Source organism: Cupressus sempervirens, chromosome 10 (genome assembly GCF_028749045.1).
Source record: "Cupressus sempervirens isolate cs-2001-9-10 chromosome 10, ASM2874904v1, whole genome shotgun sequence".
In the NCBI taxonomy this organism is placed as follows: domain Eukaryota; kingdom Viridiplantae; phylum Streptophyta; class Pinopsida; order Cupressales; family Cupressaceae; genus Cupressus; species Cupressus sempervirens.
Window position 1 is genome coordinate 379,198,175 of NC_143127.1, and position 20,903 is coordinate 379,219,077.

Below are 20,903 nucleotides of genomic sequence, written 5' to 3' on the forward strand. Positions count from 1 at the left end.
GATTAAATACTCCTCACAGGAGAGATGTAATTTAAAACTGAAGGATACGGTTTGAGGTAAGGACCGTCTCAAGGAGTCGTTGGAAAAAGGGCAATGTGGTCAAGTGTGCCCTCTGGAGATCTCACAGTCTCGATGTGACCTAAAGAAGGGTCAAGCGACCGCTTCTTCCCCTGGGCAAGAATCCCAGGGGTGAAGGAGGTGATGAGCTGGTTTGAAGTTTGTCTCAACAAGAAGAGAAGCTGCAAAGTGTGATCACAAAGCTGCATGGCCTCTTGAAAACAGAGAGCAAGACATCATTGATCAGTATACGTAAAAATGAAGAAAGGTTCCTGCACTATCTAAACAAGCAGTAGAGCCCCCCCCCCAATCTCATAGTAGGTGGAGCAACAGAAAATAAAACTGATTTTCGTTTCTGCTTCCCCTAGGGAAGAAAGGCGGAAAATCTTGTCCTCTCTATGAATCTAGTAACCAGTTTGTATATGTAGGCGATGGGACCCACTCTAAAAGATCCCAATGAGATGCAAAGGGCATGAGTCCATCAGTGAGTGAGGTACCAAGGGCGTACAATAACCACATCCAGGATATCCATGTAGTGCTCAACATAGGAAGCCACCCTCTGATTAGAGCCCAATAGGAGGGTTACTCTATGTCATGATAATATACTGCCTATAGATGTTGAACCTAACATGCTCATTCAACTCCTACTAAGAGGGAAGAAGGTGAGCGGGGGCATCCAGAGAGAATTGGAAGGGGGAAGGCAATCCATCGCAATCCCAATCGAACCAAGAAGAGCAAAGGCTTGGGCGAACCAGTAGGATTGGAGTGCACCACCACCTCGAAAGAGCAATAGTGCAGGTAAGAATATTTGTGACGACCTTAAGTGGAGTCGGCAAAGCTCCGAAGCCGATGCAGAAACCAAAGAAAATGAAAGATGGTCCGAAGCCTAAAAGGATAAGCCCCAAACTCAACCAAGATGATACTATGGGGAGTGAACCAATCTGATAATGCATCGAAGGAGGGCCTAGACTCTCTCAACCAAAGCCTAATCGAACTCCTGGAGAAAGGAACCCCACACAATAGAGCTGTTTTGGATGGAGAATACACCTAAAATTAGTCAATTTAGACCTAGATTTGGAGTATTTCTAATTCAAATCTTAGTATCCAACTCACTTTAACTCTAGTAGAAGTTCAGAACAACTACCTTAAACAATTCCATCATTGTCAAATCAATATCCATAGATAAGTAAGCGTCCAAAGCAAGTGATATCCTCACAGACATCAGTAAAAACTTAGTTTTCTATAATATGCGATACAAATCAATCACTTTGGAGATAAGCAATGCCTCAAAAACAGAGGAAACATGGCATACATTTATTACTCCTCAAATAGTAATTTAACAATTTCTGCAATCACAATAGATGTACCTCTTTATTTTCTGAGACAGAGTTGCATAGAAACCTTTCAAGAGTCCAATATTGCACACCGTCTCTCAACTCCTTGTCAATCCTGAACCATATTGGAACTCAGAGAGTTATGAACAAAATAAGTCCTACAGCTAAGAGCATAGGTAAATGTTCTACCACATACCTTTACAGAATTCAATCAGTTCAATATGAAAAGAATGCGAAGCATTTAAAGTTTAAAAACCTTTACCTCTCTGTCATCAACTCTCTTACTTCCAAGACATAGCGCAATGGCCTAAACGGGTCAGCCTCTTGGGTAATCAATGGAGAAAGCTGTCCAGATTTAAAAGAGTCCTGGAAAAATCCCCAATTTTTAGACGAAATCCTTCTGAACTTAAAATCCAAAACATTACACTTTCTTGTATCTTCCATGGATCACGAGAACTTCAATTAATTACCTGACAACTAAATCTTCCTTTCATAGATGGATGCAAAGTTTCTTCATTCAGCCCATCCAACTTTAAGAAAAAGTGAAGAAACAAGAAGCAATTTGAGAAAGGAAATTGAGTGATCATATTCCGTACATCTCGAATAAAAATTAACTAATGAAAACTAAATCTGCAAACACCTGATAGATATAACTTTCAACAAATGTGAGGATTGGAAGATATTTGAACAATGTTTCAAGTCTATGCACATCCAGATCATGGAACATAAAATATGATCTGCACTGAGTATACAATACAAGAACACGTCAGAAACCATTGATTGCCATAATTAGCAGCATCTGCATATCCAAATACTCTTGTTTCTTTTCATAAAATTTTAGCACCTCTCAATATTAAAAAAATGATGGATGCCAGAACATTTAGAGTCAATTTTTGGATAAGGAAAGGAAATGCTGTTTGAAACAGAAATCAGAATCTCATGAAGAACTCACATCCATAAAGCAATATTTGAACAAATCAAATTGCACTGTAGCCTAGCTGATGTGCATTAATAAAGATAATATCTAATGGATAAAAAATGCAACCACAATTACCATAGCCTTTAAAACAGCAGTAAATGCACAGTGAATACTATCCTTAAAGGACATTAATTAATTTTTTAAAATCATAATTAACTTATTATTAAGGAAGATTTCTAGGATTTGATATCAAGGGAATAGGGCAAAATTGAAACCAGAGAGTATCCTCGTCATAATCATAATGGGCATACAGATACTAGGGACATTCACTTTTACTGCCAACCAGAAATATCCAGTATGCCAAATTTCATGTTAGCAATGACAGTTAAGATTTCCATGAGGATACTTTTGCTATTGGTGTGCTCCGTACACAATAAATTTATTGATGGCACACACTGACTCGTGTTTGTGATAATTCAAATTTTCAAATACTCACAAGTCTAGGGCATCCAATTTAAAGCATTGTTTGTTTGCTTTATATGTTGCTTTGAGTCTAGGATCTTTTTTCCCCAATACTTTGCTATTGTTTCAGTTGTACATTCTAGTCCCATTGGCCTATGTTTCTCAATCATGGACATAATATAATTTCTTTCTTGAAGCTCAATGCAATAACAGATCATCACTGACAACATTAAAAAAAGAATAATGTTTGTTTTAGCTAATAGAAAAATATTGATATTTCCAGTTTCAAAACCAATGTCATGTACAAGTAAGGCCTAATAAGCTATAAACAAGAAATGCTTAAGCTTTGAGAAAGGATAATTGAAGAATGTCCTTCTGATAATTAATAGGAAACTAGGCAACATAGTAACATACGTAGTGCCCTATGGGGTATTTTTTTGTGTATTCCAAAAAGCAATTCTCTTAGTCAAAATCAGGAGATGAAAATCAGAAGATAGCGTTATATTACACAACTAGAAAAATATAGAATATCACCTACCAATAAAAACTTGAGAATACTAGCATCCCATGAAAACAAATAATAAACAAACAAACAAACAAACAAGGGAGTATATCTCTCCAAATTCCTAATATACCATAAGAAATTGAAAAAGCCAATCAAAAAACTGTATCTAATGTAAAATTAAGAATTATAACTTGACAAATGATGAATGGTTCTCCAAAACAAGAAATTTGATAATTATTAAATCGATTCTAAGTGATCTTCTAACAAAACTATTATCCAACACCCCAGAAATAGAAGCTGAGAATTGTTGTGTTGAAAACACACGTGGCCCATTGCAAATGGGGAACCCTTTTTTGTTGCCAGATTGGTTTAGTTTAGTTTAGTTGTCATAGGTTTGGCTATGATTTCAGAGTCTTTGGCCTCAGAGATAAGAAAATTTTCATTTTGTGAAGATTAGGAGTGAACATCAAGATAAGGAATCAACGGCAAAATTATGAAATATTTCACAAAGCATAAAATGTTGTCAAAATATTGCAAAATGCTGTCAAAATGTTCTCAAGGCAAGGTGTCAAACATGAAAATTTGGAGAATGCTGTGAGGAAAAATGAAAACTTCAAGATCAAGACAAGGAAAATCCCTTGTCAAGGTCAAATTTTCCAACCTTGAGAAGAGAGGGAAATAAGGAAACAACTTTGAAAACAAAAATCTTGTTAGATAAAGAGAATTCCAAAATTTAAAAAATAAATCCTTAGTTGAAAAAAGGAATTCCAAATTTAAAATGACAAATCCAAACTTCAAATATGGATTACCATCTTTAAGATCAAATTTTCCTTTGCTATTCATGAAAATCCTTATATAGTCTGGAACTAATGCTTACTTGTCGCAGTGAGTCTAGAACTAATCCTTACTTGTGGGCCTTGAGCCCGAAAATCGTTGCTGCATATGATGTCAAGTTCAGAATAACCTTCTCATCTGACCACTTGTTTGGAACAAGTATGCTCCCACCCTATTGTCTATATTCTTCACAAAGATGAGCACTGGTCCTTGAATACATGAAATTTCTGCTCAAGAGTCCTTGACCACATCAAAATTCCACCAAAGAGTTCATATGAAGGTAGTATTTCTGCCATAATTTAAAATGCAAAAAATAAAGAAGGCGTATGACTTGAAATGGAGGAAAAGTAAGTTTAGAATCTAAGTTACCAGATTCACTCCAACACCTAGCAAAGTCTGGTTCAGTTCTGTACAAATTCAGGTTCCCTTCGAATTCATGGGTAATTCTGCCGTAGGGATCAAAATTTGTTGCTAATTCTCATAGAGGAACCCAGACCGAATTTGTTCCAATAGCCCTTAATTCACATTTTATTTTTTAAAACCTTTGCCAAATTTGGTCTAATCGACCCTCCAACCCTAAAAGTGACCACTACAAAGGCCAAAAGGATTGTTTTACATGTTATTTGTGCATTTGTGAAGAAAAAGAAAACTTATTGCTTCCAGTGCTAAACTTTCCTATATATATATGTGTGTGTGTGTGTGTGTGTGTGTGTGTGTGTGTGTGTGTGTGTGTGTGTGTGTGTGTGTGTGTGTGTGTATTCTTGTGCAGACAAATCCAAACCCAACCCATAACAAATTCGAACAAATTTTAAACCCGCTAACCAGCAACTTAGTTTAGAATGCAAATCAAAGAATTCTAGGGTTTGCAACATCAAGTAAATTGCAATGCACAAAGGGAGCACCATTTATGTAGAACATAAAGAGCATCATTTCATCATTATTCAGACACACGGAAGGTGTAAATTTCCATCAGCACCAAGGTAAAGTTACCAGCAAGGGAGGTGAATTGAGATCAGATGGAAGTGAATTTCTCACAGAGAAAGGGATGAATGCAAATCAGATTTAAGGCAATTAAACCAGGATCAAGGAAAATTTTGCAGCAGTTTTCATCAAAGAAACCAGATTCAAAACAAATTAAAATCAGAATACAAGAGTGAATTTCCAGCATTGGTGCGAATTCCATTGCCAGGTCAAGTATATATTTCCAGATTTGGATCAGGCATTTCAAAATTTCCAGATCTTAAGGAGGAAATCAGAATTTTCATTTCCAAAATCTAAATCTAAGAGTTAAAATTTCAAATCCAAGTATCCAATTTCAAGATCAAAATTCCAATCTGCAATAGTTAATTTCAAGTCAAAAACCCTTTGAAGAATCATTTATCATAGAAATTACTTTAAGTTCTTCACAATTCCCTTGTATATTTTCTTTCATAACATAGATACAAGGAGTTCTTCCTCTTGCAGGAATTGATGCATGGGATGATGATAATCAAGAAGGATAAAGATGACTAGCTCAACATGTTCTAGTTCAAAGAAAGCGAATAAGGCAACTTGGAAGACAACAATGCAAGGAAGACAAGATTCCCATTTTGAGAAGGAATTCAAGATCAAGTTGTACAAGCAACAAGATTGCTATACAAAATAAGGATATTACTACAGCCTTGGATTTTCCTTGGAAATCCAAGATCAACATGAAGGATTCAACAATACAAAATGGAAGAAAACTACCAAAAAGATATAAAGACATTCAAAAAGATGACAAAAAGGGATATAACAATGACCCTTTCTTTCCTTGGGAAACCCAAGATCATGTAGGTACATTACAATATGGAAGATTCCCCAACTAATGAAAGAAGATCAAGAGAAAATGACATCCAAGGAAAAGAATTCCAAAACCAATAAAGGATTACTATGAAAATGAAGAAGAGCATTCATGGAGATGAAGAACATTCAGTCAAAAGCTAGACTGGACAATGTTGACTATCAAGAGATATTGTTACAGATACAACTGACTTCTTTGTGATTAAGGATTAAAGTTTACATAATATGCAAGCTAAGGTGGTGCCTACTCATCTCCAACCAATCAAAAATTCAAAGTCAACATGTGTAGATTCATTAAACCTGACTTCTCAACAAGTGGATATGTGCATTCATTGAATGAAATAACATCATCTACTCCTTGCATATTGTCTCATAAAGGCTGTGATAATTTTCATTGGTCCTTTTACTCAAAAACATATTTACTTAAGGACTTCTAATCTTCTTCTCAGTGGATGGCATTAAATGTAAGGTAGTAGTTATAAAATCAATCTGGCCCCTTCATTTTGTGACTCAAACTCTACTTAGCATTTGTAAAGAGACTAGATGGTTTTGAATAGAGGGAATATATATAGAGAAAGTAATAATAGAAAGAGGAGATCAGAAATTGCAGCCAAGACTACATTGGGAAAAATACGAGATTTTCATTGAAGATATGGTGGATCTTTGCATGTTTCAAAATTTTGTATGGTTTCTAATTCTCAAATTTTTAGTTAAAAATTCATTGATTATAATGGAGAAAAGTGAAGATATGTGATGACTTCCTTGGTTCACACCATTTGTAATTTGTTGATTGACAATTGTAGTGCATGGTTAGTTTGACCTAATTTAGCACTAGTTTGATTGTGGGTGTTTTTTGGATTACACCACTATTACAATATGAAAATCCTTTGCTACCTTTGGATATTGCATCAAATTTTGTGTCGTTTCCTCGTGGCCAAGAAAATCTTGGTTTAAGGAATCCACTTATCTAGGCACTATCCATTATCATCATTGTCCTTAGATGTTAGAAGTAGACTAAATTTCCGAAGCCTTTGATGCAGAGAAAGGACAACAATCAGATTTCAAATGGAAACATTTCATATACAGGTCCAACAATGACCACAACTAGGTTCATCTTAACACACCCTAGACATCAGTGAGCACATGTGCTTCAAGTTTGATGCAACACACCCAACCTTGGACTGTTCTAACTCTGTCTCAACATATTTCAAGGGTTTAAAAACATTCACTTCATAAAACAACACAATAACACCTTTCCCACTTGGATGCTCCCTCATTGCCTAAGCCAAAAATGCCCTTTTTAGGCCTAGTATAAGTAGAGACCAATACCCTTGATTCAAACCTTCAATGACAACATGTCAAGGACCTACCACAATCAATTTTTATACTGCCCTAACCAAAAACACCAAACTTTTCACACAAACCCTCATGAACGCAAGTCCTTTGACTGTGATATCATCAATTCCAGACCTTCTGTCAAGGCTAACTTTAACAAATCAAATAGTTAAGAACTCCCCTTTTGAGGTGTTTAAAACTTTAAGATGACATGAAAACAGAATTTTCATCATTTTTTTGGCATTTTTCACCTTACCAATCAGGAGAAATACTTTTTGTAATCAAACTGGAAACCCTAGTTTCTGAAAAGGGTTGTTAGGAAGATTGGTTACTAGACCAATCAAACAACCTTTTCTTAGGATTGGTAAGAACAAAAAAATCTGAAATAAAATCAAATTTCCACCCATATAAGTTCCAGAGCTGTACTATATGGTACAAGGCCTAACAGTCGAATTGCAAACTGTTTTACACAGAAAATGCAAGCTAAAATGTGTAAAAATAAAAATGTTCTCATTCAATCTTTCTCCATTCATGGAATACAAATTGGGGGCTATATTTCTACATTTCCAATCATTCCACAAATGCTGCAACAGCCATCTAACCACATTTTAACAATTACATTAATTAGATAATTTTGTATTCACAACTTTTGATGCAACATTGACAACTTTTTACCAACTTTCACAAATCGACATATAACTTCCCAAAATGAATCAAAAGGATCCCGATGGTCTCAAATGACCTTATTCGACTCAAACTCATCAAAACAACCTAAACAACAAAAAGTAACAAAGTGCATGCAATGATGCCCCTGCATCACCTTTTCCCTTTGGTCCTTTGCTATAGTTTAAGCTTGTTCAAGATCAAAGCATCACTAAAATTGCTATATCAAATGTTCAAGTTCCAGCTGCTTTAAGGGAAAAGAGTTGATAAAATCCATGAACAATTGTCTAGTCTCTTTGTAATTACCAACAATATCACATCATTTACTAAGTCTATCGATCAAAAAGTAGCATGTTTGCCTTGTTAACCTTGGGTTCGCCTTAATTGATCACATTGTTTAGAATTTGAGATTTTCTTGTTCAAGAGAGGACAGAATACTTAGTATTTCATTTTGTTTTGATGATTGTGTTGTCCTCAATTTTGACATCACAAAATTGAAGCAACAGTATGCAATTTGCTCATGAATTCGTACATATAGCCTCTTTATTTTAATGTATTGATAAAGCGTCATTAAGGCAATTCATTATCCCTAAATTGTACTCTATGTAACTTTATTTGTGTGTTTCTTTTTGAAGGTTTCTGTCCAATTTAATCTTGAATGTTTGCAAGAAAGAGTTTTTCTTCTCTGACTGCAAACACTTGATTTTTGGTAAGCTTTCTCATCTTTTGTGTGTTTTTCTTCTTGATGTAAATAGTTGTGAGTCTTGTTTTTGCCTTATGATAACAGCCTTAGCAATCGCGCCAGTTTGGTGCTAACTTAGGCCTCAAATGGAGTTGCCTAGCTCAGTTTATGAAGGTAAAGGTGGGGTTTTCCAGGGCAATAGCATGTCGTGATTAAAAAAATTCAGAAGTGGGATTTTTATTGGCAATTGTATGGAATAATATTATATTTAATTATTAAAGAGGATTTTGACATCCATATTAAAATTTTAGCTCATCCTAAGTTGACCTGACCACAATTTTTTATGTTTTATAAAAAATAGTTTTTTTTAAATCTATTTTCATGTAACATAATTTAAAACTGTAGTTATTTATTAAATTTAATTACACGAGGCATTTTAAAAAGCATAAAAGTGGGGAATTTATCACTTAAAGCATATATCAACATTCAAAACATCTATTAAAACCCCACCACCAATAAATTTAAGTCCTAAATGCATATAAGTGGACTTTTTAAAGGCAATAACATGTTGTTTTATCACTTAAGTGCTTATTAGTGGGGAATTTGAACCTAAAAGCACGTGTTATTGAACTTTTAAATTTTATTAATATTGACTTGAGTTAGTATTAAAATGCATATACGTGGGGAATTTGAATCCAAAAGCACATGCATGATCAAAAGCATGTGTTATTCCTACCAAAAAACACGTCATTAATTCTTCAATAAGAGGTTTTTGATATGTTAATGCATATGGTGGGCTTTTTGGTTTCCAAAACACGTCATTCATTCTTCAATAAGAGGATTTTGATATGTTAATGCATATGGTGGGCTTTTCGGTCTCCAAAACACGTATTTTTCAACTTAAAGCACATCATTAATCATGTTTGAAGGTAAATATCTAGAGGGGGCAATTTTCAAGTCAAAAGCACATGCTTTTGTAACCAAAAAGCATGCCATTACTTTCCTTATATGGATTGTAACCAAAAACCATATGGGTGGCAGTTTTGCCTTTGAAAGCACATGCTTTTCATTCTAAGAAGCACATCTTTACTCCATTTTCCAAGCTTTTTGAAAAGGTGGTGATATTGGGCATGAAACCACATCTTTTTAGCACCAAAAAAGTGTCTTTACTCGTTTTGCAAGACTTTAATGTTTGTCCAAGAATGGGTGGCAATTTTTAGACCAAAAACACATTATTTTGACTTTTAAAAACCCCCTGATTTGGGCATTTTTTGTGAAATATGGGATTTGCAACAAACAATTACTCATATCTTGGTCAAAACTTTATGGATTTTGAAGAACTTTGGGTCGTATTTGAATAAAATCATCCAAGGATCATTCCCAGTTATTCAAAAGTGTAGTTTAATGCGGTTTTTACTCACTCTAAAACCCATCTATGGCACATTTTTACTGAAAAACACCTTGTATTTAAGCATTTCTCCTCGTCAAATCATCCACTCTTTGGCTCAAGGTATGTTCTAAAGCATTGCCTGTCATTTATAGCTTACATACACTCTTTCAAGTTCTATATTATGCTTTGAATGCCAGTTTCAATATGCATTGCATATTGCACCTTGCTTAGTCAAAACAATTGCTAAAATGATGCAATTTTAATCTCTAGCTTCCTACACTTGGCAAGCTACGAATTTTGATTGGAATCATTCTAAATCCAAGAAATCTCTTTGGATTCATTTCCATTTTTTGCACAAGAGATTAAAAGACTTGTCTCCTTGCTTCTTGAGGAAAACAGTAATTTTCTTGTGAATTTCATACGGCAAAATTGTAAATATGTAATCCTTGGTTTTTATTTGCAAATCTCTTCATGTCATTTTCATTTGCATTTGTTTTGTAACTTATGTGTTGCTTCTATCTTCTGTCTAAATTCTCCAAGTTGCATATACAAGTGCTTCATCTTTCTTACATATGCAATTGGGATTAAAAACCTTGATCTTGAATGAAATTAACAAGGAAAGCAAGCTCATTTTGCACACTTGTTATACTGCTGCCATGTGATTGAAAACTCGCGATGATGGTTGCCTACACACTTGCTTATAATGAAAACATAATAATTCATTATAAGTAGATGTTATGCTACCCAATTGCCACACATAAAGCTTGTTGTCCACACATGCTATTGCCCTCGAAAACCCCATTTTTGAGTTTTTCCACCATATAAGCACATATTTGACTTTGACTTGCATGTTGCATTTAGAGCCAATTTGCATTTTTTAAGACTTAGTACTATAGGACAATTTGGGATAGATAGTAGTGGCTGCAATTACTTAGAGATGAAGACTTTGGCCTAAAGTTGTAAGTGTTTTCATCAAATTTGAGAGTATCCAGTAAGATACTTTGTGCCTTACTAGTTATTCTGCTTGAATCCTCACGAGACAAGTGTGGGGGACTTTGGGTTCCTATTTTTGTTTCACAAAATATAAAAAAGTAAACTACTGCCCCTGGTATTGTTCTTACATCAATTCCAAGCTCGCCAATATTATTGTAGCAATAAGGCACTTTTTTTTAAGTTAGAAAGTAGTAATTGTATACAAATCATTCCTAAAAAAAGAGGAATTGATTAAGAGAACCGTCCCTTTTGTAATTCTAGTTAAGTTCCTGTTGAGGCAACTTACAAAAAGAAGGAAGTCTCCCCTATTGCTGAGAGGGGAGAGAAATCTAAGGAGATGTTGCTAAAGTCACAATTTTGTAAGTTGTCGTAATAGTGACTCACAAAAAATTTAGCCAACAGATTGTCACAAAACACAAATCAGCAAGAATCTCATCAAGATACACTCACAAATAGGAAGTGAGTCATGCCAAGCTACAAAATTCTATCAAGAGCATTTACAGCCCTAGAAAGGTTCAATTTAGTTATCTATCTCCAAAGGGATTCAAAAATGAATATCAATATTGCTTTTACATGTTTGGGAAATAATGAACATCGCCAAATTTATAATACTAGGAAGTAAACAACTACAATTCAACAAATTTAATAAAGGAAATTATTGCATAGGGAAAGCACTTGTATTCTACTCTTTGGTTGGTGGGCGTCAACCGGATGTTATACTAAAAGATTAAAACAAGAAAAATAGACCATGTTTTAAGAATTGAAGGGATATTATTAGCATTCAAGGACAAGAGATACAACTTTGAAATTAATAAATGGAGAATAATCGTAAAGAATCTATGCAAATAGATGAAACGTTAGACCAAATAAATACTAGCAAATGTACTCGGCTTATGTCAAAAGGGATGTAGCTAAGTGATAGGGCTGCTTGATTCCCATGTTGGAGAACCAAAGTGCAAACCATCCCATGTGGCATTTTGATTTTAGAACCTATGAGTGTGTTGAAGCAACAACCCTAGTTCAATCAGAATACTATCCTTCTCAAGGTAGACCAATATCCCCACAATGTATTTAAAGGAATGCGCTAGAATTAGAGAAGCACGAAAGGAGATATGAAAAGCATAGCAAAGAAATAAAGGAGTGCATGAAAAGGAATGGAGGTAGAGTGATATTCCTATGAGTGTCATAGGATTTTGAATTGTGCAAGACATAAAGCTTATGGGAAGCCACCGAGAAATTGGACAATGGAGGAAATGTAGTCTCCCTACAATTGATAAAAGAGTTGGAGCACAAAAAATGAGTGCAAAGAAGCAAAGGGGAAGATGGGGATAAGAGAAGACACCCTGCAAGAGATGTTGGAGATTGCAAAGCAATATCCCTAAATGGAAGTGGAGTGATATCCCTATAATAAGTGGCATGGGATTTTGAGGTGTGCAAGAGAAAGAGCATAAGAAAAGCCAAGGAGAATTTGGACAGTAGAGGACGGGTAGTATCCCTACAAGTGATTAAAGAGTTGGAGCGCAAAAAATGAGTGCAAATAAGCAAAGGAGAAATTGGACAATTGAGGAAAAGTAGTATCCCTACAAGTGATGAAAGAGTTGGAGTTTAAAAAATGGGTGCAAAGAAGCAAAGGAAAAATAGAAGGAAAGAGAAGTCGAGTTGCAAGAGATGTTGGAGAAGACAAGAGTTGATGAGAGTAGTGTCCCCCACAAAAGAAGGTGCACACTATCCCCATTACTCAAATTGTAATAAAGTGATATTCTCACCAATTGAATTGTAGGGCAGTGTTAGTCCTACTAGTAGAGAAATAGTTAAAAGTAGTGTTAGAGTTTTCATTTATCCTTTTAAGGACAATTAAAACTAAAACGGTATCTGGGTAAATCTCCCCCTCAAATTCGCAAGGGAAGCTCCCCGATCTTATATAATTCTAGAATCTAAACAATAAACTAGATTGTTACTCAAGCAAACTATACAAATTATCCTTTGGAAATTTTCACATATAAACAAAATGCTTGAAAAGAATCTAGACCGGTCTTTTTGGTCTAGAAGGTACAAACATAAGTCTAAAGGTAACTACCTCACCACAAGGTTTCCTATTTTGCAATTAAATAAGTATATAAATTGAAAACAAAACACTATTCAATGGTTAAATCAAAGACAATGAATTAGTATTAATAATCGGATTGATTTAACATTAGAGCCATTTTGCAAATAAGACAAGATAAGCTTGATGCATAAGCATCTTGGTCATCTACAATCATGCTATTGATTTTGGCTTTGTTCTAATTTTATTGGGTTGCAGATTCTTATGTTTTTTTGTTGAGTCAATTTTATCATCTTCTGCTTCGACATAGGACGCAATTATATGCGTAGGAAGATGGATGGCATGTATATGCGTAGGGGAAAAAGATGGGTTCTTAAAAAGATGCCTTGAGGAATGAAGGCTAGGCAACATGGGAATGCGTGCAAATGATAACTTTTCACTTTAAAGTGTGACCTTTAGTCAAAAATGGGTTCTCTGGATGTCATTACATGTAAAACAAACATGCATTTAGATTTGGACGATGGAAATGCATGTAAATGGGAATGAAGGATCAGATTGCATGTAATTGCATGTGGAGAATGAGATGCAATGTGCTATGACATGTTATGATGGAGGTCGAAAGAAATGATGCACTTGCATGAAATGGTGGAAGGTGGGGTGGAGTGAAGTGAAACGTGCTCAAGTTCTTGGGAAAGAACTTGAAACTTCTTCCAAAAGAAGAAAAACAAGAGCGCGAGAAAACAAACAATGAAAACAAGCAAAAAGCAAATACGTACCTTTGGTTCTAGATTCAAACATTTCAACAAGCAAGTTGTTTTCATGTGCAAATTCGAATTTGGAGTTTGGGGAAAATCCAAAACTATGAAAATGAGAGTTTTCATCATATTTAAAGGCAAATTTTTCATGGCATATATATGAACAAATGTGCAACATCAAACTGAAATATGCATCAAAATAGCAAAGATAAGTATGAATTAGTAAGCAAGATTGAAAATCTCCACTCGGAGATCAAAGAGCCAAAGCAAGTTTTATAGACTTGACGACCAATTCTCCCTCAGATCCGGATTTACAAACAACTATTTGACTTCCTCCACACTTGCAAATAATGAATGATTAATGAGCATTTAGTGGTTGAATTTGACATGAAAATGCCAAAAATGTAGTCTCCAAAGGCAATAGCATGCATTAAAACTCAAAAACGACCTCTTTTGATCCAAACATATGGGCTGAAAATGCCATTTTTTGGGTGTTTCTAACATATATGTGCCCTTTTCATGCAAAAATATGGGTCGTTTTTGCAAAAATGTGGCCCAAAAATGTATGTATTTGAGTCTTTTTTGTTTGGGAAAGCAAAAACCTCTTCCCCAAATGCAAAAACATGACTCCAAAATGCAAAAAAGTGGATAAAAACCCAAAATTCTGGTTAGCAAAAATGTGATTCATAGAAGGCATGTAATGAAGGGTTTTAGACATCTAAATGCAACAAATGTTCTTCAATAGCAAATATATGGATCAAAACCTCAAAATGACTTATATTTGAGCCAAAACATGATCAAAATTGCCCAAAATCTGGTCGTTTTTCACCAAAACGTGGTTCAAAAATGCAAAAATCTGAGCCATTTTTGTCTTGGATATGCAAAATCATGACCCCCAAATGCATGTGTATGCATTAAAACTCAAAAACTCCCCACTTGTGATGGATTTCAAGCTATTATATGGGTAGATCTAAGCATTGTTAATGAAAAATGTGTTATTGGAGGAAGAAAACATTTAGTTTTTCGCCCTTGAATCTTCAAATTCGGGTTCACCTTTTGCAAATGCATGAAATACATACAAAACACATTCTCTAGGAGAGATTACATGTTCTAAAATACATGTTTTTTGACTTTTTCATGCCAAATGCAATCTTGAGAAGTGTTTGCATGTTTTAAATAATGCATTTGGTCAAAAACGCAATCTTGGAGTGCTATTACACATTTTAAAAATATGTCATATGACTTGCCCATGTAAAATGCACTCTTAGAGTGTCATTACATGTTTTAAAAATGTCATATGCCCTCAAGATGCAAAACGCACTCTTGGAAGAGCAATGCACATTTTAGAAACCTAAATATGCATGTCTTTTAGTGCAAAACGCATTCTCCAGAGGTGATTGCACATTTTAAAATTTTGAATATGCATAAGCTCACTCTAGGAGTCCATTGCATATTTTAAGTCAAAAGCATTTGCATGCCTTTAGTTCAAAATGCATTATCTAATAGCATTAGCATATTTTACATGCAAATGGGTTAAAAGACATGTTTGCACAACTTAAATGACCAACTACACACATGTTTAATTGATTTTTGAAGAAATATTATTTAATTGGGTCATAAATAATATTTACACTATATAGTTTAATATATAATATGCAAATATCATTCAAAAAGTAATATTTACTAAGATGTTTTGAATTAAAACTCAAAAATTAAATCAAACTATATAGTTAATATAGTCATTTAAGTGAAAAATTTTAAAAGCAACTCAACATGAAAATATACTATAAAATGCACACTAGTCACTTTAAGTGATAAATTTAAGTGATAAAGTAACTTAAAACATAACATGAAGTGGATTTATGTTATATTTTTCAAAAAGTGAATGTCAACTTTAAAATATAACAACATATTTATATCATGCAATTGCACCTGGAGAGTCCACCTTTTTGGAATCCCAACTCCCATTAAGCCCTAAGATAGATCGAATCGAAGGGAAAACCAAAAGCAATGATCTGTGCAAAACCAAAACCTAAAAAACACACTCAAAACCGGAAAAAAGTACAATGAAGGCTTCAAAATTCAAGCATAGGCTCAACACACAAAAAAACTAAAAAAACTTGACGAAAGCGTTCAGTAAATGGATTCACTATATCAATTGGGATCAATTGATTCAGCACTATTATCCAATTAAATAATGAACAAACTCAGAGAAAAATGAAACTAAGTTGAAAAAGTTTCGTACCGTTACCTACATTTTGTATTGACAAAATGCAGGACAATAGTTCAAATGTCATTTCTTTCCATAATAATAGCACTCTACATTTACCCTAGATTTGGATCTACCATTTCTAGATTTCCAGTGATTACTTGAGCTCTTTCCTTTTCCCCTCTATTCTCAACAACCAAAACATTTCTCGATGTATCACGTGTACATTTCTATTGCATTTCCTTGTTAAGGATAACACCAACAACAATATTGAACTTTAAAGTGTTTGAGCTAGAGACAGAGTTGATTACAACCATTTCCAAGTCATTCCATCTTTTAGGTAATGAATATAAAATCAAGAAAGCCCTAACCTCATCATCAAAATTTACTTTTACAGAAGTTAGCAGACTAGTAACCGTATTAAACTCATTTAAATAATCACTAACAAAATCCCCCTTTGGCATCTTCATATTAAATAAACGCTTCATAAGACATATCTTATTTGAGATCGAGGGTTTCTCATACAGTTCATCTAATGCCTTCATTAGATGCTCTGTCATTTCTTTTGCTATATTAAAAGCCATCAATGATGCCAAGGACAACCGTATTGTTCCTTGAGCCTTCCTATCAAGAACTTTACATTGTCCATTCGAAGTAGTCATCGGCTTTTTTACTAATCCACCCAATGGTAAGAAAAGATCCTTCTATTATAGATAATCTACCATTTGCATCTTTCATAGGTGATAGTTTTGGTTGTTGAACTTATCAACCTTAAGCCTACCTTCCTCTACCAGTGCTCCCACTCAAATCTAAGATTTCTTACCAAAATCAATAAGAAATACACCACTTTGATACCAGTTGTAGGGTTTAGGCAGATATGAGCAATAAACAATATTAAGAAAATGCAAAAATAGAGAGAGAAAAACAAATAACATAGACTTCATGTGATTCACCCAATATAGGCCCTATCGATCAAATTAAAAATTATCCACTAATTTTATTATCTAGCAAAGAGAAATTACAATCTAATAATTTACATTACACTACCAACTTATTTATAGGTCTTTTAGGCCAGTTTACCAATGTTGATTAGCAAATTAACCCTAAAAAGATTGACGAGTTAACCTAGGGAAATGCTTGATAAATTAACCAAAAACGTTAGATGAGTTAGCCAAAAAATATCACACTCCCCAACGAGGATATATGGCAAGCGTATAGCAATTTCCTTACTAGTAGAGTCTCCAAGCTCGTCATGAGTAGGGCAAGTCCAGCGAGTTGATGAGCTGGGTTGACTAAATCGAGTTATCTCAACTTGGCTTGCTAAGTTTTGAGGCATGACTTGTCCAACTCGCCAAGTCTGAGCATGCATAACTTGGTCGGGTATGAGCATAAGCTTACAAGTTTACTCAGCAATTCGACACTTGGCTCAAAGGGCAAGAAGATTTATAAAAATATGTATGTCCAACCATAGTTTGTTTTTCCATTATATTTACCAAACTCTTTTATGCCTATTTCATGGATGTGTTAGTTTCAATGATATTATTTCATAACTTGGACTAGAGATATATTAACGATGATTACTTAGTTGACTATATTTCATGTGTTGTTTAATAATTATGGTTATTGGTGCATTAATGATGCTTTAATGATTCGTAGTTAATAATTGTAATTCCTTTCATAGCAATGTCAGATGATGCTTTAATGATGATTATTTCATATTCGTAATGATACATTATTTTATCTAAACATTTGATATTTGACTAATAATTATTATAGTACTTACCCCATAATTGCATGTGTATGGTGCGTGTGTCTATTTTATCTTTTTGTTTGTCGTGTTTGATGTGGTTAAGGGAGGGAGTCATAGTCACCTGCTAGTCGAGATCTACACAATGTACCACTCTTTGTCATTGTTTGTTTAGTTTAGATATATTTATATACATGTACATGCTCGTCTTTTATGCAAAAAGTAGGTAACCAGCATCGACTTCCCTGAATTGCCAGGATGAGCGTGCCCTATCACAATAACTCAATGGTAAGAATGAGGAGATAAGGTTAAGGTCCAATCCCAACCATAGCCTAAATACTTGTCTTGCAAGGAGGACTCATAACTGACTTTCCACCTTTTTTAAAACCCGTGAGTTCATCTTTGTCTGTGTTGTTTGATTTTGAGTTTCGGTCTATTTTGGTAATGTTGTTTTTATGTGGATTTTGCAATGTGGTTTATTTGGTAAATGATTTAATTATAATATTTGGGTTAATCATATAATTAAATATTATACTGATTTAAAAATATATATTAAAACATGAGAATATTTAATTAATTAAAAAAACTAATTAAATATGTGTTTTAATTTAAAAGTCTTAATTTAGAAGTCTAAATTTACAAAATTGGTTAAAGAGAAATTAGAATATGATGATATTTAATTAATTATAAATTAATTAAATATGTACTTCAGTTTATAAGATTTGATTTAAAAATTTAATTTAAGAAGTTGGACAAGAAGAGAATTAAAATGTTAAAATAATAAAGATTTAATATTGCTTTGTTATAATTATTTATTTAATAATAATTAAATTAAAGTTGCATTTAAACAATGAGCTTTGATTATTATTATTAATTTAAATAATAAACTATGTTTTAATTAGTGCTTGCACTAATTAATAAATTGGAGGAAAATAAAATATAAAAGAATGAAATGTAAAGATAAAGTTATAGTTCTAATTGTGGCATAGTTATATTTATTTAATTTAATGATAATTATCTAAGAGTTTTATTTTAATAATATACTCTAAATAATGTTCTTAATTAAATATAGTATTAAAAAAGCTTCGAAAATTAATTAAAGAGAGAATGCTAATTATTTAAATTAAGATATTTTGTAATTAAATATCTAAAAGAGTTGTGCATGAAAAGGTAAAAGGTAATAAAGTAATAAATGGTAATTGATTAGTGAGTTCCATCTCGTGATTGCACAATAAGAGCCCCAATTTAGCGGAGAACTCTTTATCAGAGATCAATAGCTCATTTTGCAATTACACAGGTTTTGGGGAGCAAAATTCGGAATTGGATCAAAAGAATTGCTGAGAGTTTCGGAGGGTTTGGATTTGCATGCATTCACAGATTGTCTCAGATTTTAGCTGTGGTTTTGAAGTTTTGAGAGCAAAAATTTAGAATTGGATCGAAAGAATTGTTAAAAGTTTCAGAGGGTTTGGATTTGCACACATTTATAGATTGTCTCAGATTTTAGCTGTGGTTTTGAGATAGGGTTTGAAAACCCATTGTAGAATTTTATTAAAAGATCTGTCTACTTCGTGTCTTCCTAGGTATTTGCATTTTGCTTATTAATTTACTGTAGTGATTGTTGAATAAGGAATTATGCTATAGATTTTGAAAAGGAAAACTTATTAATCAAAGAAACTTGACTGTGAAAAAACTGTAGAAAATTATTATGACTGTATTCTTTTAAACCCCTTTTAATATAGGGAAAATTTGATTTCAAAAAATTGGAAAAAAATAATAAATTCAACAATTAGGTTTTCAACTTTAAATTTGTCATTAAGATCTTGTGATTACCATGAATTTTCTAAATATAGATAAATATTTTTCTTATATCTAAAATAATTTAATTTTAAAATTTAATAGACAAAAAAAAAGATTGATTGATTGGAAAGCATGTTGTAACCAAACTTGTGCATGCTTGCTAAAAATAGAAATTAAGTATAGCATGGTTACATGCGTGTGAAAACAAATATGCTAAAAATAGAAAGCTAAGTATAGTATGATTGCATGCATGTGAAAACAAATATGCTAAAAATAGAAAATTAAGTATAGTATACTTGCATGATTTGAGAGATCAAAAACATGCAAAAATACTAATTACATATTTATTTTTATTTTATAAAAATACAATTTAATTTTCTAATTTATTTATTTAAAAATAATAATAATAATAGTTTATAAATTCCTAAATGAAATAAATATTATCCATTTAGTTATAAAATGAATGTTAGTATTAGTGATTATTTAAGTTTAATTAAAGTCTTAGTTGCATATAAATGATTTTATAATTATTAATGCAAGAGGGAAGTTAATAAATAAATAATTAGAATTTTATTATATTTTAAGAGAAGTTGGGGTAGAGTTCACTTTCTAATCAAATAGTTAATAACTATTTGACTTTATGAGAGAAATTATAAATAATTTAATTAGATTTATAATTTTACTTCTAGTTGCATTATGAATTAAAGAAAAAGTAAATATTAATATTAAACTTAAATAGAAGTCATATCAATATTTTAGAAATTAAAATTAATATCAATATTTAAATATAATAATATATGTTTATGTTATTAATTAAATCATTTATAATTTAAGATTATTTAAATTAATAATACGATAATATTGCATGATATTTTTTATGCACAAAAAGATTAGATATTTAAATACTTATTGTTTTAAATAAGTATATTAGCATAACAATTTATATTAACATGTATATTCTTCCTTAATTTCTAACCACATTTTTATGACCCAAACTAAACAAGAAAAATTGGTGGGATTAAATCATGTCGCTGAAACCTATGTGTTTTTTAATATTTTATTTATAGTCTTACAATGTTTATTTTCTTGATAGTTTTTTTTTGTGGATTGTTTAGTTGACCAATTTAGGATGTGCACTAGAGGCATTTTTGAGATTTCTTTTATGATTATTTGACTGGATGTCATGATGAACTTTATGATTTGAATTGAGATATATGTTTTATGAGCTTATGCTATTGAGCATTTATGAGAACTTGGGTTTCAAGAACCAATGTTATTTTTTTGGGTTGCCTGTTAAGGAACCAAATTCAATAAATATTACTTTTGTGACATGAGACACTATTGTGGTTTGTGATT

General features: G+C 32.8%; 1 protein-coding gene across 1 annotated transcript in view; it reads right to left on the reverse strand.

Annotated features, from left to right (window-relative positions):
- The window catches only part of LOC149534254 (ATP synthase subunit B), a 207,022-nt gene that overhangs the window by 134,237 nt on the left and 51,882 nt on the right, over positions 1 to 20,903 (reverse strand). Inside the window, exons 5-8 of the mRNA XM_089803181.1 lie at positions 2,032 to 2,133; positions 1,862 to 1,921; positions 1,654 to 1,757; positions 1,425 to 1,506 (exon numbers count right to left, since the gene is read on the reverse strand). Of these exons, the coding sequence (XP_089659307.1) occupies positions 1,425 to 1,506; positions 1,654 to 1,757; positions 1,862 to 1,921; positions 2,032 to 2,133 (348 nt within the window). The remainder of the gene's footprint in view (positions 1 to 1,424; positions 1,507 to 1,653; positions 1,758 to 1,861; positions 1,922 to 2,031; positions 2,134 to 20,903) is intronic.